At 40.8% G+C, this 16701-nt stretch overlaps 1 protein-coding gene across 2 annotated transcripts in view; it reads right to left on the reverse strand.

Moving 5' to 3' along the window:
- Window positions 1-16701, reverse strand: part of LOC126335356 (EF-hand domain-containing family member C2-like) — a 245877-nt gene that overhangs the window by 35277 nt on the left and 193899 nt on the right. For both annotated transcript variants that reach the window (XM_049998543.1, XM_049998544.1), the window contains exon 10: window positions 7862-8001. In XM_049998543.1, coding sequence (XP_049854500.1) covers window positions 7862-8001 — 140 coding nt within the window. The remainder of the gene's footprint in view (window positions 1-7861; window positions 8002-16701) is intronic.

The following is a 16701-nucleotide window of genomic DNA, read 5'->3' on the forward strand; positions in this document are numbered from 1 at the left end:
ACAGAGAGCCTTCGATATATAGCGTTATAAATGCGGACTATTCGCCGAATAAGAAGCTATTTTACATTCAGAAGCAGAAATATTAAGACTGAAGAATGAATAAAATACTGACTTTTGAGAAGATTCCTAGAAACGCATTGTTACTATATAAGCCCTATATCGAATGCACTAGAAAGGAACAAAATCGACTCTTCAATCGATTCTTCAATACAAGCAAACAAGCATCAACGCCTTAATTATCGTGATTCTGTTAATCATGCGTTGTATGTTTGTCATGCTTTGCACACGCTGTACAAAATATTTGCTTGTCTACCTGCGGCCGGCCGCGGTGGCCGAGCGGTTCTAGGCGCTAGTGTCTGGAACAGCGCGACCGCTACGGTCGCAGGTTCGAATCCTGCCTCGGGCATGGATGCGTGTGATGTCCTTAGGTTAGTTAGGTTTAAGTAGTTCTAAGTTCTAGGGGACTGATGACCTCAGAAGTTAAGTCCCATAGTACTCAGAGCCATTTGAACCATTTTTTTTGTCTACCTGCAGTAGAAAGGAGTTTTTCAACATTACGGCGTACAACGACATAGCTGAGATCGACAATGAAGGACGATCGACTTAATGGCTTAGCTCTGTTCAATACATACCCTGACATTGATTGTCCTATTGACAATGTAATTGACCAATCTGCCAGGAAGAAAAGGCGCACAGAATACACCATTTAAGGAAGAAGACCAAAATTGTAACTTTTTTATATCATAAGGTGGCATTGTCTTGTACGTGTGTATAATCAGTTTAAATAAAACTTTCTTAAACTTTGCGTGTGACTTGATTATTTTTTACTATGCCAAAAGTGAAGGTAGCTCAAGATATCTTTAGCGCCCCCTCCTTGAGCTTTTTCTGTGTCTGTCACTGCCAGCAGCAGCAGTTTGATGAGTAAATTCAGTAAGACTCAATCAGAATGCTCCATTCACAGGAAGTTCCATGTCGTAAGAGAGTCACAAGACATCCTTTGTGTGTATGTATGTGTGTATGTATGGGGGGGGGGGGAGGGGTTATACATCCTTTGAGTGGGGGGGGGAGGTCGTAAGAGTCTTTACAAACTGGTTCAGACAAGATTGGGACAGAGTAAAGTATTTACAGAAGGTCACATGATGTCTTCTTTGATTGACTGTTCAGTTCAAGCAGACCAGCCTCCTCTGTTTAGGACAGGTGGGTTGCTGACCTCCCCACCGCCATTTTGGCTTTAGAGAATCTCCACACCAGAACAACGATAATTCACCAAAAATTCCAGCCATTTTTCTCGTGTGTAAGACAGTGTTTCGAATCCTGTGTGTGATTTATTTTCTTTTTTTTTTTCACGATCTGTTGTGGGTTTAGATCTGTTGAGCTTTTAGATATGTAATCATTCTGATTTTCTTATATATCCTTAGACGCAGGTGTGATTTTCTAAAAAAACGTTGAGAGTTGCGCCAACAAGTTGAATGCCTAATGGTGTCCTCTCAGTATGAACCATGATAGTAAGGGAAGTTCATACGATCTCCTTGTAAGTGTAGTTATTTGGTAGCTATATCAGTCTTATAATGTCTTGTAATATGTAACTTTTTCTTAGATGACTAGCAGAAATTACTTTTCCTGCGCCTTACTTCTGTCACAGTAATATTTAGTTTCTCCAGATGTTTGATCATCATTAAATATACAAGCTTTTTTAAAGATGTAAGTTAGTCAACATTTCTTCCGCTTAGTAGGCGAGAGCGTTGTTCCTAGACGATAGTGTACCTAGGACCGCATGATGTCTCTTGGTCGGTTTTTCAGTCTGGTGACTGATTTTAAAATCACATGAAGGAATGCACACTATAGACCGCCATAAGCATTTCCACAGTTTTCTACAGCTTTTACTGCTGTTCGACATGAGGTTGTATTTTGTTCAGAATTTGTATGAGTTTCACATTTTACGCATTGAAATGCTGTATAGTATATTAAAGCTATTTTTTATTCTTCAGGTACAGATTTGTTTTTATTTTTGAAACTATTTATATAACATAGTCTGCCCCCGGTAGCTGCGTGGTCAGCGCGACAGAATGTCAATCCTAAGGGCCCGGGTTCGGTTCCCGGCTGGGTCGGAGATTTTCTCTGCTCAGGAACTAGGTGAGTGTTGTCCTAATCATCATAGTTTCATCCCCATCGACGTGCAAGTTGCCAAAGTGGCGTCAAATCGAAAACTTGCACCCGGCGAACGGTCTACACAGCGGGAGGCCCTAGTCACACGACATTTACATTTTTTACATAACATAAGCCATACTTCATTGCTCATGCACCATATTATACTTTAAAACAGGAGAACGTCTTTTACCATGATTATTGATGTACAGTAGCACATAGACTATTAAATAGTTTTTTTCGATTGCAACATTCTTAAATTTGAATAGAATATGTGTCCCAAGGTAGACCTGTTGTTGTATAACATATGAATACTACCCCATGGGAGTCAAAGTTGGCAACAGAATTGCTAGTTTCCGTCAAACTCCGAAAGCGGTGGTGCGGAATCCGGGAGACCCAATGGCGTGCGCCCATTGAGCTACACGTCCAGCAGCTCTGGACTACAAGCGCTCCCTGCCACCACTCCCTGAAATCTGACTCACACGGAACACCTTGAGAGCGAACTCGCAAAAGGCCAACGTCGTTTATAGCATTCGACGCCCCTGATATTGTCTACTGTGCAACCACAACATTGGCTGTTAATGGTAACAGGGAGGCAGAACTGGAGGTGTCCAGTGGTGAGAACAGCTTGACGCAACAGGCCGTAGTTGAACTGCTTAGTCGACGAGTAACTCGCAACACTACTGCAGTCGTAGTGGTGTTGTTACAAAGCAGAGCAACGGCAACGATAAACAAAGCAAACTTTGTATTATGTCTACGACAACAGTTGCCGCAGTTGACACTTCGTCAGAAAGGAACACAAGGAATTTTGCAGAGCCACAAAGAAGGGGCAAATGAAATATTAGCGTTTCTGTAAGGTAAGTCAGTGGAATGTATGGTATGGTATACACTCGACAGCATGCAGCACAATAGTGACGATGTATGCTTAACAAATAAAAGCGATATTGAAATATGTGTCGCGCCATGTAATCCATCACCCTTGTTGGACACGGAGCCACAAATCCCGTCTCTTATGAAACATAGTAAAGGACAATCGTTTCCCAAGGAGCGAGTACTAAACAAAATTCCGGACATGGGATGTCATCCGGAGCATGGTGAAAAAAACAATTATGAACAGATTTCGAATAAGTCTGAAGCAATATAACCGTGTAGAGCATAAGAAAAACTACTGATATTCAAGGGAGGAAAAGACACACATTTACAAAAACTGGCGTTTGCACATTTCAAGGATCCTTGATACAACTTACAGGATGTGCATGACAGTGATATATTACGTTAAGCACATCAAATTGCGCGCTACCCAGGTTACAGTGATTTCAAGGGAAGCAGTGGATGGTTGTGTGAATTCAAACAGTGCAACTGAACTGGAAGACGAAAGATGCCGAAGTTTCAAACAAAGTGTCAGCTTGACAATGCACAGCAAATTACAGGATAGGTCCGGGAAATTTGTCGAGGAGGTAAACAAACTTATCCCACTGTTCAGTAAGGAACTTGATTTTTGCAAGAGTGGAAAATGGACGTAAGAGAACTATAACTATATTATGAGCCAATACTTTTGGCCAATAGCTGGTCAAAGTACTTGATTTTGCGCACCAGGAATGAATCCTGGTCTGCCTATAAAAATCATAGTCCTTTAGAGAAAACTATCCCTCCTGGAAAGTGTGTGATATTGCAGTTCATACTACTTGGAACCACTGGACGAATTCAGACTCTTGATGTTAGTTTTTCCCTTGCCTATAAAACATATTACCGCACTAGCTGCAGCTACGCCGTAAAGGATAACCAGTTTCACGATAAGCTCCACGACAGACTGTGCCTGCATGCCATCACATTCCATCAATTCTCATCACTTCGTTGAAATACTATGATTCTACATGCATTATTTAAGAGTGGATACCTAGCTGGACGTCCTGCATGGTTTCTAACTCTCAAAGAGTTCACCTTTCGTCTTGATGGTACGAACCTTTGCGAGCACTGTGTCGCGCCATTTTTCATGCGATGTTCATGGTGTAAGTTAATGGTTTGTTTTGAACATTTCTTGAATCTCGAAGATATTTATTTTGTGTATTGTAATACACACATCCGGTAGAAGGCTGATGTCTGCACCTCACAAACAATTATTTTCTGTTGCACTTCGGATGCTCATAATGAGTCATCACCAGCTAATATTTTTCATGTCACAGTTGTTAGCAAAACACTTCCACATGAGCTTGAAATTGTGACCTCGTGCTCAAGGGATTCCTTGTAAGAGATTACATCACAAGGCTCTATGGGGAGGTAATGTGGCTAAAGATGAAACTGATGGACAAGCTGCAACAGCCCAAAGAGATTGTGGTGAGCTCGTTCAACTTCCAACTCAGATGCAGAGAAGGAGACATGATGCACGTATTCGCCAAAATTAAACATGATATCACATCAAGCGCAGCAAAGAGGATCAAGCATCATGCCAGTACCACCCAGGTAAGGGAAAGGATCCATGACATACAACATAGACTTGACAAAATGGTTCAAATGGCTCTGAGCACTATGGGACTCAACTGCTGTGGTCATCAGTCCCCTAGAACTTAGAACTACTTAAACCTAACTAACCTAAGGACATCACACACATCCATGCCCGAGGCAGGATTCGAACCTGCGACCGTAGCACTCGCACGGTTCCGGACTGCGCGCCTAGAACCGCGAGACCACCGCGGCCGGCTAGACTTGACATCAAATCTAGAGAGCTGCCAACATATCACAGGCAACTTAGCACAGGAGGATTGAGACAGGCCAGATAGTGTGTCAAGGTTGTATTTTCCAGAATTCAGGTAGAAATATTTCCTAAAGTTTATAAAGCATTGATCTAATTTTTTCTGTAACTTGCAATAGTCCATACTTACGTAGCAGACCCAAGTTTTATTGCAGAATCAACTAAATTATAGAAAAAATAACATTTTGATTAGGAAAAAATTATAAAAATTAAAATGTAAGATGTGATCTTTTTTATCCTTGTAATATACATAATAGGTGTGGTTAAATAGATCTAGTACCTAAGCCATCATGTCATGCACATCTGATAAAAATTTGGTCTCCTTCAAATGTATAACATTAGATTAAATAGTACCTCAATTTGAGGAAGCATTTTGGAAAAAATTGCATCAATTTCTTTGTAGTTTTTAAAAACCGTAATAAGGTTAAAATATTTAAAATACTTCTCATCTGTTTAGAAAGTGTGCTGCATTACCTGATACCAACAAAAAATCTGTAAAACATATACATTATAAACGGTGCCTGAATGAAGTAGGTGTTGATTTTTACATAATATTCAGCCGGAAAAGAACCCATTACGCTTAAGTCTTTGGGCTTGAAACTTGCAATGACGTTACTTGATATAACAGCTTTTATAGAACATAATGACCGAATTATATGTCAGAATACGTTTCAGGCAAGCCGTGTTCCATGACTACAAGATGGCATCTGACAAGCTCCTGCACAGCCGTTTAGTGAATAAAATATTAACTTACCGAATACCGGACCAGATTTGCGACTGCGTTCAAGACTTTCTTGCTGACAGAGAAGAAAAGAGACAGATGTAAATGGTATTCCTAATGTACCCGAAGGAAGTATGATAGTACCGTTACTGTTTACATCGCATATAAATGATCTAGTAGAGAGCGTCGGAAGTTCTTTACGACTGTTCGCAGATGATATGATTGCCTGTAAGAAAGTAACAACGCCAGACAGTCTCGATTTTATCAAAATTAGCAGCAAAGGATTGGTAAATGGGGCAGGCCTTGGCAGTTGACCCTGAACGACAATAAATGTAACACACTGTGCATACATAGGAAAAGAAATCCACTACTGCACAACGACACTGTTGATGGAAAATTGCTGTAAACAGTATCTACTGTAAAATATCTAAGAGTGACTAACCACAGCGACCTTAAGTGGAATGACCACATAAAGCAAATAGCAGGAAAAGCGGATGACAGACTGACATTCACAGGAAGACTCCTAAGGAAACGTAACTCATCCACGAAGGAAGTAGCACACTGGGCAATTGTTCGATCGATTCTTGTGTATTGCTTATCTGTCTGGAATCGTAAGCAGGTAGGACTGATAGATGAGTAGAGAAGATCCATTGAAGAGTGGCGTGTTTCGTCACTGAATCGTTTAGTCGGAGCGAGACGCTAAAAGAGAGGTGTTGTGCATTAAAGAGATGTTTGCAGTTGAAATTTCGAGTCAGTGCTTTCTGGGAAGAGTCGGATAACATATTATTTCCTCCCAAATACGTATCACGAAATGACCACGATGAGAAAATTCAAGAAATTAAAGTTGATACAGCGGCTTACCGACAATCATTCTTACCACGCGCCATTCGCGAGTCGAAAAGGGAAGGGGGTTATTGGCGCCAGAAGTACCCTCCGCAACACACTGCCAGGTGGCTCGTGGAGTACTCATGAAGATATAGACGTGGATGTAGTACACTGTATCAGAACTGAAAGTCGGTCTGTCGCCCCATGGTGCCAAACAGGTAAATTTTGAGAATGGCACTGAGAACCCTTTCATACTCACACTATTCACTCAGATGATAGAGACAGAAACAGTGGACGTATTTACTTGATTAAATAAAGTGAAAATGTGCGTTCGTATACAGAATATTATGGACTGTTTGTCATAGAGTAAATAGATGTATGTGTTTCTAGTAATTATTATCAAAATACCTCTGACCATGTTGCTACTAAATAAAAAAAATGATGTCGAAAAGTATTATATATTGTAACCAAAAGGCCACTGTACAAAAAATAATTATTTAAATACCGTTTTAACATTTTTTAAATTTACTAAAAATTAAAATAATTTCTCCTACCCCCTTAAAGATCCCCAACCCGATTCAGACATTAGTGAAAATTTGTGCTTGTGAACTTTTATTAGCTATGTTGAAAGTTTCATGTCTGTAACTCATTGGGAAGTTGGCTTAAAATTAATTGCAAAATTTGTACTGAACAGACAGAAAGAAAATCATACTACCCTCCACCACGCACCAGACAAGAAAGCGAGATAATACTGCATTGTCGTCGAGTTCCTAGCTATGTTGGAAGTTTCAAGCCTTTATCTCATTGGCAAATTAGTTTGAAATCAACTTCAAAATATTCACTGAATAAATTATTCTGCCATGTTCAAACTTACTCAGCTGATGATGTTACCTCCTTTAAGGTCGAAGGGCCATAATGACACTTGCTTTAAAGTTTCCACTTGGTTTGGTGGCCTTTTACACAGTAAGCTTGTGGCAACACTGACCCTTTTGGTAATGCAAGAGATGGTACCACCTAGTTTCTGTGTATCCCTTAATGACTTATTACTGGCGCACTGTTCTATATCCCATGAGTTGGATTCTCTGGGGACATTATTTCTGATGTTGAGTTTTTTTAAGAGTGTTACTGTTGTTAATGTTCTAAGTCTCACATTATTCTTCCAGAGTTCACCAATTAATTTTCTATTCAATTAGGCTGATTCGAAAGCCATTCAACTAATGTGGGACATGGTATACAGTGATATCAGGTTCCAGTACTTTGTTACAGCAAACATAACAAGCTCATTACTTATGGCAACATAATGCTTTGTAATTTTTTTTTTTTCTGTGATGACTCATCTTAAGAAGTATGTTGTAGTAAGCCAACATTACATCCAATGAAAATCGTATAAATTATGTCACCGAAGACTTAAAAAAACCTACCTCAGTTCATTAAACGTTATTAATCGAGACTGTGCGCTGTCCTCTTTGGAAATTAGGTGTTTACATACGAAGTCCTTGTACACAGGTTTCAATGCTTCCCGAACTTTTCCCATGACAAAGTGAATATTGCTCCATGGAAACTGAAAATGTGAAATCTGTTACTAAAACGTCTTACAGCTTAGGAGACAGCACTTTAAATTGCTTAATTTTAATAATATGTACACAGATAAACATTTCTCTACATACTAATTCTTATTATAAACGTACACTCTTTACAAAAGTAGTATGCAGAGAAACATAAGATTTTATGTCGTTAACCAATTAATAATAAATATTATTTATCCCTAATCAGACATATGCTGTGAAGGTATAATGTTAAAGGATCGTATCTACTGTATAACTTAAACACTTTCTAGCAGAATCAAAAAATTGCAGAGAACTGTGTTTACAAAATAATTAGCGCCTGGAATGAATTAATTTTATTGAATATACATATAATTTTAAAGTATCAGTGACAATTAATTTACTTTTTTCTTAGAATGCATAAGTAAACAACAGATTTTCAGTTTTTAAAATATGTTGATGACATATTAGGGTTTCATTCCAAAGAGATTACATGGCTTGCTGACTTACAGTTGACAGTTTCTGAAACTCTGTTGATTTTTGCAGTTATGAGGTCCATTAAACAAGGTGAAAAATAAACTCTTTTCTTTGGGCTGCAATGTGCAGTCTTTTCTGGCTGTTATATTTATCAACTAGGTCACCTATTTGCAGTTGTGATGCCTCTGATCACGTGAGGGACTCGCAAACCTGTTGATTTTGCTGCTTTATGGTACCTAATCGGCAAAGATGTAATAGATTTTTAATTTTTCTTTTTGAATTTTTAGAGATCCATTTGAGGCCTATTTCAGCTTCATGGTTCCAAACCAAAGTGCTTGAGCACTCTTTGACAAATTTACCAAACTGCAGAAGTTCTTTTCATTGTAATCATATTTGAAATATTCATTACTTTCTGAACTGGTATCAAACTGTACTGAACCATGTACCAGATGACCATTAGTATCTCTCTTTCGGTTCTTACTGTTATTAAACCTCCCATTGCTCTTACACCTACTTAGAAGACAACCCATCAATTCTTGTTGTTGTTGTTGTCATCAGACCTGAGACTGGTTTGATGCAGCTCTCCATGCTACTCTATCCTGTGCAAGCTGCTTCATCTCCCAGTACCTACTGCAACCTACATCCTTCTGAATCTACTTAGTGTACTCATCTCTCGGTCTCCCTCTACGATTTTTACCCTCCACGCTGCCCTCCAATGCTAAATTTGTGATCCCTTGATGCCTCAAAACATGTCCTACCAACCGATCCCTTCTTCTAGTCAAGTTGTGCCACAAACTTCTCTTCTCCCCAATCCTATTCAATACCTCCTCATTAGTTACGTGATCTATCCACCTTATCTTCAGTATTCTTCTGTAGCACCACATTTCGAAAGCTTCTATACTCTTCTTGTCCAAACTAGTTATCGTCCATGTTTCACTTCCATACATGGCTACACTCCAAACAAATACTTTCAGAAACGACTTCCTGATACATAAATCTATATTCGATGTTAACAAATTTCTCTTCTTCAGAAACGCTTTCCTTGCCATTGCCAGTCTACATTTTATATCCTCTCTATTTCGACCATCATCAGTTATTTTACTTCCTAAATAGCAAAACTCCTTCACTACTTTAAGTGTCTCATTTCCTAATCTAATTCCCTCAGCATCACCCGATTTAATTTGACTACATTCCATTATCCTCGTTTTGCTTTTGTTAATGTTCATCTTATATCTTCCTTTCAAGACACTGTCCATTCCGTTCAACTGCTCTTCCAAGTCCTTTGCCGTCTCTGACAGAATTACAATGTCATCGGCGAACCTCAAAGTTTTTACTTCGTCTCCGTGAATTTTAATACCTACTCCGAATTTTTCTTTTGTTTCCTTTACTGCTTGCTCAATATACAGATTGAATAACATCGGGGAGAGGCTACAACCCTGTCTCACTCCTTTCCCAACCACTGCTTCCCTTTCATGCCCCTCGACTCTTATGACTGCCATCTGGTTTCTGTACAAATTATAAATAGCCTTTCGCTCCCTGTATTTTACCCCTGCCACCTTTAGAATTTGAAAGAGAGTATTCCAGTCAACATTGTCAAAAGCTTTCTCTAAGTCTACAAATGCTAGAAATGTAGGTTTGCCTTTTCTTAATCTTTCTTCTAAGATAAGTCGTAAGGTCAGTATTGCCTCACGTGTTCCAACATTTCGACGGAATCCAAACTGATCCTCCCCGAGGTCTGCATCTACCAGTTTTTCCATTCGTCTGTAAAGAATTCGCGTTAGTATTTTGCAGCCGTGGCTTATTAAACTGATAGTTCGGTAATTTTCACATCTGTCAACACCTGCTTTCTTTGGGATTGGAATTATTATATTCTTCTTGAAGTCTGAGGGTATTTCGCCTGTCTCATACATCTTGCTCACCAGCTGGTAGAGTTTTGTCAGGACTGGTTCTCCCAAGGCCGTCAGTAGTTCTAATGGAATGTTGTCTACTCCGGGGGCCTTGTTTCGACTCAGGTCTTTCAGTGCTCTGTCAAACTCTTCACGCAGTATCGTATCTCCCATTTCGTCTTCATCTACATCTTCTTCCATTTCCATAATATTGTTCTCAAGTACATCGCCCTTGTATAAACCTTCTATATACTCCTTCCACCTTTCTGCCTTCCCTTCTTTGCTTAGAACTGGGCTGCCATCTGAGCTCTTGATATTCATACACGTGGTTCTCTTCTCTCCAAAGGTCTCTTCAATTTTCCTGTAGGCAGTATCTATCTTACCCCTAGTGAGATAAGCTTCTACATCCTTACATTTGTCCTCTAGCCATCCCTGTTTAGCCATTTTGCACTTCCTGTCGATCTCATTTTTGAGACGTTTGTATTCCTTTTTGCCTGCTTCATTTACTGCATTTTTATATTTTCTCCTTTCATCAATTAAATTCAATATTTCTTCTGTTACCCAAGGATTTCTAGCAGCCCTCGTCTTTGTACCTACTTTATCCTCTGCTGCCTTCACTACTACATCCCTCAGTGCTACCCATTCTTCTTCTACTGTACTTCTTTCCCCTATTCCTGTCAATTGTTCCCTTATGCTCTCTCTGAAACTCTGTACAACCTCTGGTTCTTTCAGTTTATCCAGGTCCCATCTCCTTAATTTCCCACATTTTTGCAGTTTCTTCAGTTTTAATCTACAGTTCATAACCAATAGATTGTGGTCAGAGTCCACATCTGCCCCTGGAAATGTCTTACAACTTAAAACCTGGTTCCTAAATCTCTGTCTTACCATTATATAATCTATCTGATACCTTTTAGTATCTCCAGGGTTCTTCCACGTATACAACCTTCTTTCATGATTCTTAAACCAAGTGTTAGCTATGATTAAGTTGTGCTCCGTGCAAAATTCTACTAGGCGGCTTCCTCTTTCATTTCTTAGCCCCAATCCATATTCACCTACTATGTTTCCTTCTCTCCCTTTTCCTACACTCGAATTCCAGTCACCCATTACTATTAAATTTTCGTCTCCCTTCACTATCTGAATAATTTCTTTTATTTCATCGTACATTTCTTCAATTTCTTCATCATCTGCAGAGCTAGTTGGCATATAAACTTGTACTACTGTAGTAGGTGTGGGCTTATGGATCATATATTTAAGTATTATTACTTGCTGCCTCATGTGCATGAACAAAAGCACATTCCATCTGGCAGCGCCCTGGTTTGAAGAACAGATGATGAATTTAACATTTATGGCGTATTTACAGCATATAGGTATAGACACATAGAAAAATTCTAAGTTACGATTCTGTCCACCGCATGCATCTGCACTTTATGACAAACCCATACGCGTTCATAATTTTTTAACAGAGTGAATTCCCTAGTCTTCTATCTTTTAGTCTTGTCTACTGGTCGTATTAACTATACTTCGTTGTAATTGCTGATGGGAGCTGTCTGATAGATAACTAATCTTCTTAATGGTACTGAATAATTTAACTAAGCCCTACAAAAATTTCCATACTTCACCTTAAATTTTAAAGTTTTTGGCAATTAGCATTGGATAACAAGTCCTCAAGCAGAATTGTTTAAGGTGCCAGTAGGCTATCGATTTATTCGGCGGTTGTAAACACACCTCCTTCTGCAGTCACTTAATTTATCTTAATTTTCGCTACTGAATATTTATTATAAATCTAGGAGAATTTCGTTGTCCCCGACTGAGTTCATCTTGATTCCTCATGTCTCTTACTTTTATTTTGGGGATAGGTTCTTGCATGTCAGTCATCCGACACCTCACACAACATTCGCAATTCAGTTCTGCAACATGTATCTACACTGAAGTGCCAAAGAAGCTGATACACCTGCCTAATATCGTGTAGGGCACCCTCGAGCACACAGAAGTGCCACAACACGACAAGGCATGGAGTTGACTAAAGTCTGAAGTAGTGATGGTGGGAACTGACACCATGAATCCTGCAGGGCACTCCATAAATACGCAAGAGTACGACAGGGTGCAGATCTCTTCCGAACAGCACGTTGAAAGACATCCCAGATATGCTCATAATGTTTATATCTGGGGAGTTGGTGGCCAGCGGAAGTGTTTAAACAAAGAATACTGTTCCTGGAGCCACTCTATACCAATTCTGGACGTGTGCGGTACCGCATTGTCCTGCTGGGATTGTCCAAGGCCGTCGGAATGCACAATGGACACAAATGGATACAGTTGACCACACAGGATGCTTACGTACGTGTCACCTGTCAGAGTCGTATCTAGACGTATCAGGTGTCCCATATCACTTCAACTGCACATGCCCCACACCGTTACAGAGCTCCACCGACTTGAACTGTCCCCTGCTGACATGAAGGGTCCATGGATTCATGAGGTTGTCTCCATACCTGTACACGTCCATCGCTCGATACAATTTGAAACGAGACTCGACCGAGCAGGCAAAATGTTTCAGTCATCAGCAGTCTCATGTCGGCGTTGATGGGCCCATGCGAGGCGTAAATCTTTGTGTCGTGCTGTCATCAAGGATAAAGCAGTGGGCCTTCGGCTCCGAAAGCACATATCGATGATGTTTCATTGAATGGTTCGCACGATGACACTTGTTGATGGCCCAGGATTGAAATCTGCAGTAATTTGCGGAAGGGTTGCAGTTCTATCACGTTCAACGATTCTCTTCAGTCCTCTTGGCCCCGTTCTTGCAGGATCTTTTCTCGGCAACAGCGATGTTGGAGATCTGAAGTTTTACCGGAGTCCTGATATTCACGGTACACTCGTGAAATGGTCGTACGGAAAAGCCCTCACTTCATCGCTATCTCGTAGATGCTGTGTCACATCCCTCTTGCCCGACTATAACACCACGTTCAAACTCACTTATATCTTGATAACCTGTCATTTCAGCAGCAGTAACCGATCTAACAACTGTGGCAGACACTTGTTGTCTTATATAGGCGTTGTCGGCCGCAGCGCCGTATTCTGCTCGTTTATATCTCTGTATTTGAACACGCATGCCTATACCAGTTTCTTTGGCGCTTCAGTGTAAATCTTGTTTAAACCAGCCAGCTAGCATCCCTAGTTGGTGACTCTGCTCACCCCAAACACAGGTGCAGTCAAGAATCATCTCTCGTAGCGTTTGGTTCATGGACACCCAACGCTCATTCGGAAATTCTTTATAAGTAAATAAAAATATCACCCCCCCCCTCCCCATGAACTATGTGCCTTGCCATTGGTTGGGAGGCTACGTGCTTCAGCTATACAGATGGACCGGTATCTGTTGAGAGGTCAGACAAGCGTTTGGTTCCTGAAGAGGGGAAGCGCCTTTTGATTAATTGCACGGTAAACAGTCTTGATGACTGACTGTTCTGGCTTTGTAACATCAACCAAAATGACATTGCTGTGCTGGTACTGCGAACGGCTGAAAGCAAGGCGAAACTACAGTCATAACTTTGCCTGATCGCATACAGCTCTACTTCATGGTTAAATGACGATGGGATCCTCTTGGGTACCTCTTGGGTAAAGTATTCCGGAGGTAAAATAGTCCCCTTTAAGATCTCCGTGCGGGGACTACTCAGGAGGACGTTGTCATTAGGAGAAACAAAACTGACGTTTTATGGATCGGAGTGTGGAACGTCAGATCACTTAAACGGGCAGGTAGCTTACCAAATTTAAAAAGGGAAATGAATAGGTTAAAGTTAGATATAGTGGGAATTAGTGAAGATCGGTGGCGTAAGCAACAGGACTTCTGGTCGGGTGAATACAGGTTTACAAATACAAAATCAAATAGGGGTAATGCAGAAGTAGGTTTGATAATGAATAAAAGAATTAGGAGAGCGGATAAGCTACTACGAATAGCGTTGTGAACGCATTACTGCAGAAAAGATAGACACGAAGCCCACGGCTAACAGCGTAGTACAAGTTTATATGCCAAGTAGCTCCGCAGATGATGAAGAGATTGAAGAAATGTATGACGCGATAAAAGAAATCATTCAGATAGTTAAGGGAGACGGAAATTTAATCGTTACGAGGGACTGGAATTCGATAGTGAGGAAATGAAGAGAAGGAATGTGGACTTGGGGTAAGGAATGAAAGAGGAAGCCGACTAGTAGAATTCTCCACAGAGCACAACTTAATCATAGCTAACACTTGGTTTAAGAACCATGAAAGAAGGTTGTATACATGGAAGAACCCTGGAGATACTAAAAGGTACCAGATAGATTATATAACGGTAGCAGAGATTTAGGAACCAGCTTGTAAATCGTAAGACATTTCCAGGGGCGGATGTGGACTCTGGCCACGATTTATTGCTTATGAACTGTAGATTAAAACAGCAGAAACTACAAAACGGCAGGAATTTAAGGAGATGGGAACCTGGATAAACTGAAAAACCCAGATGTTGTATAGAGTTTCAAAGGGAGCATTAGGAAACGATTAACAAGAACAGGGGAAAGGAATACAGTAGAAGAAGAATGGGTAGCTTTGAGAGATGAAATAGTGAAGGCAGCAGAGGAACAAGTAGGTAAAAAGACTAGGGGTACTGCAAATCGTAGGGTAAAACAAGAGATATTGAATTTAATCGATGAAAGGAGAAAATATAAAAATACAATAAATGACACAGGCGAAAGGGGATACAACCGTTTAAAAAATAAAATCGATAGGAAGTGCAAAATGGCTAAGCAGGAATGGCTAGAGGACAAATGTAAGGAGTAGAAGCATATACAGGGTGTTACAAAAAGGTACGGGCAAACTTTCAGGAAACATGCCTCACACACATGTTAAGAGCCCATTTTATTACTTCTCTTCAAATTACATTAATCATGGAATGGAAAAACACAGCAATAAAACGTACCAGAGTGACTTCAAACACTTTGTTACAGGAAGTGTTCAAAATGACCTCCGTTAGCGAGGATACATGCATCTACCCTCCGTCGCATGGAACCCCTGATGCTCTGATGCAGCCCTGGAGAATGGCGTATTGTATCACAGCCGTCCACAATACGAGCACGAAGAGTCTCTAATTTGGTACCGGTGTTGCGTAGACAAGAGCTTTCGAATGCCCCCATAAATGAAAGTCAAGAGGGTTGAGCTCAGGAGAGCGTGGAGGCCATGGAATTGGTCCGCATCTACCAATCCATCGGTCACCGAATATGTTGTTGAAAAGCGTACGAACACTTCGACTGAAATGTGCAGGAGCTCCATCGTGCATGAACCACGTGTTGTGTCGTACTTGTAAAGGCACATATTCTAGCAGCACAGGTAGAGTATCCCGTATGAAGTCATGATAACGTGCTCCATTGAGCGTAGGTGGAAGAACATGGGGCCCAATCAAGACATCACCAACAATGCCTGTCCAAACGTTCACAGAAAATCTGTGTTGATGACGTAATTGCACAATTGCGTGCGGATTCTCGTCAGCCCACACACGTTGATTGTGAAAATTTACAATTTGATCACGTTGGAATGAAGCCTCATCCGTAAAGAGAACATTTGCACTGAAATGAGGATTGACACATTGTTGGATGAACCATTTGCAGAAGTGTACCCGTGGAGGCCAATCAGCTGCTGATAGTGCCTGCGCACGTTGTACATGGTACGGAAACAACTGGTTCTCCCGTAGCACTCTCCATACAGTGACGCGGTCAACGTTACCTTGTACAGCAGCAACTTCTCTGACGCTGACATTAGGGTTACCGTCAACTGCACGAAGAATTGATTGGTCCATTTCACGTGTCCTCGTCGTTCTAGGTCTTCCCCTGTCGCGAGTCACAGGCTGGAATGTTCCGTGCTCCCTAAGACGACGATCAATTGCTTCGAACGTCTTCCTGTCGGGACACCTTCGTTCTGGAAATCTGTCTCGATACAAACGTACCGCGCCACGGCTATTGCCCCGTGCTAATCCATACATCAAATGGGCATCTGCCAACTCCGCATTTGTAAACATTGCACCGACTGCAAAACCACGTTCGTGATTAACACTAACCTGTTGATGCTACGTACTGATGTGCTTGATGCTAGTACTGTAGAGCAATGAGTCGTATGTCAACACAAGCACCGAAGTCAACATTACCTTCCTTAAATTGGGCCAACTGGCGGTGAATCGAGGAAGTAGAGTACATACTGACGAAACTAAAATGAGCTCTATCATGGAAATTAAGCGTTTCCGGACACATGTCCACATAACGTCTTTTCGTTATTTGTGTGTGATGAATGTTTCCTGAAAGTTTGGCCGTACCTTTTTATAACACCCTGTATCACTAGGGTCTG

The sequence above is a fragment of the Schistocerca gregaria genome, chromosome 2, assembly GCF_023897955.1.
Source record: "Schistocerca gregaria isolate iqSchGreg1 chromosome 2, iqSchGreg1.2, whole genome shotgun sequence".
Classification (NCBI taxonomy): domain Eukaryota; kingdom Metazoa; phylum Arthropoda; class Insecta; order Orthoptera; family Acrididae; genus Schistocerca; species Schistocerca gregaria.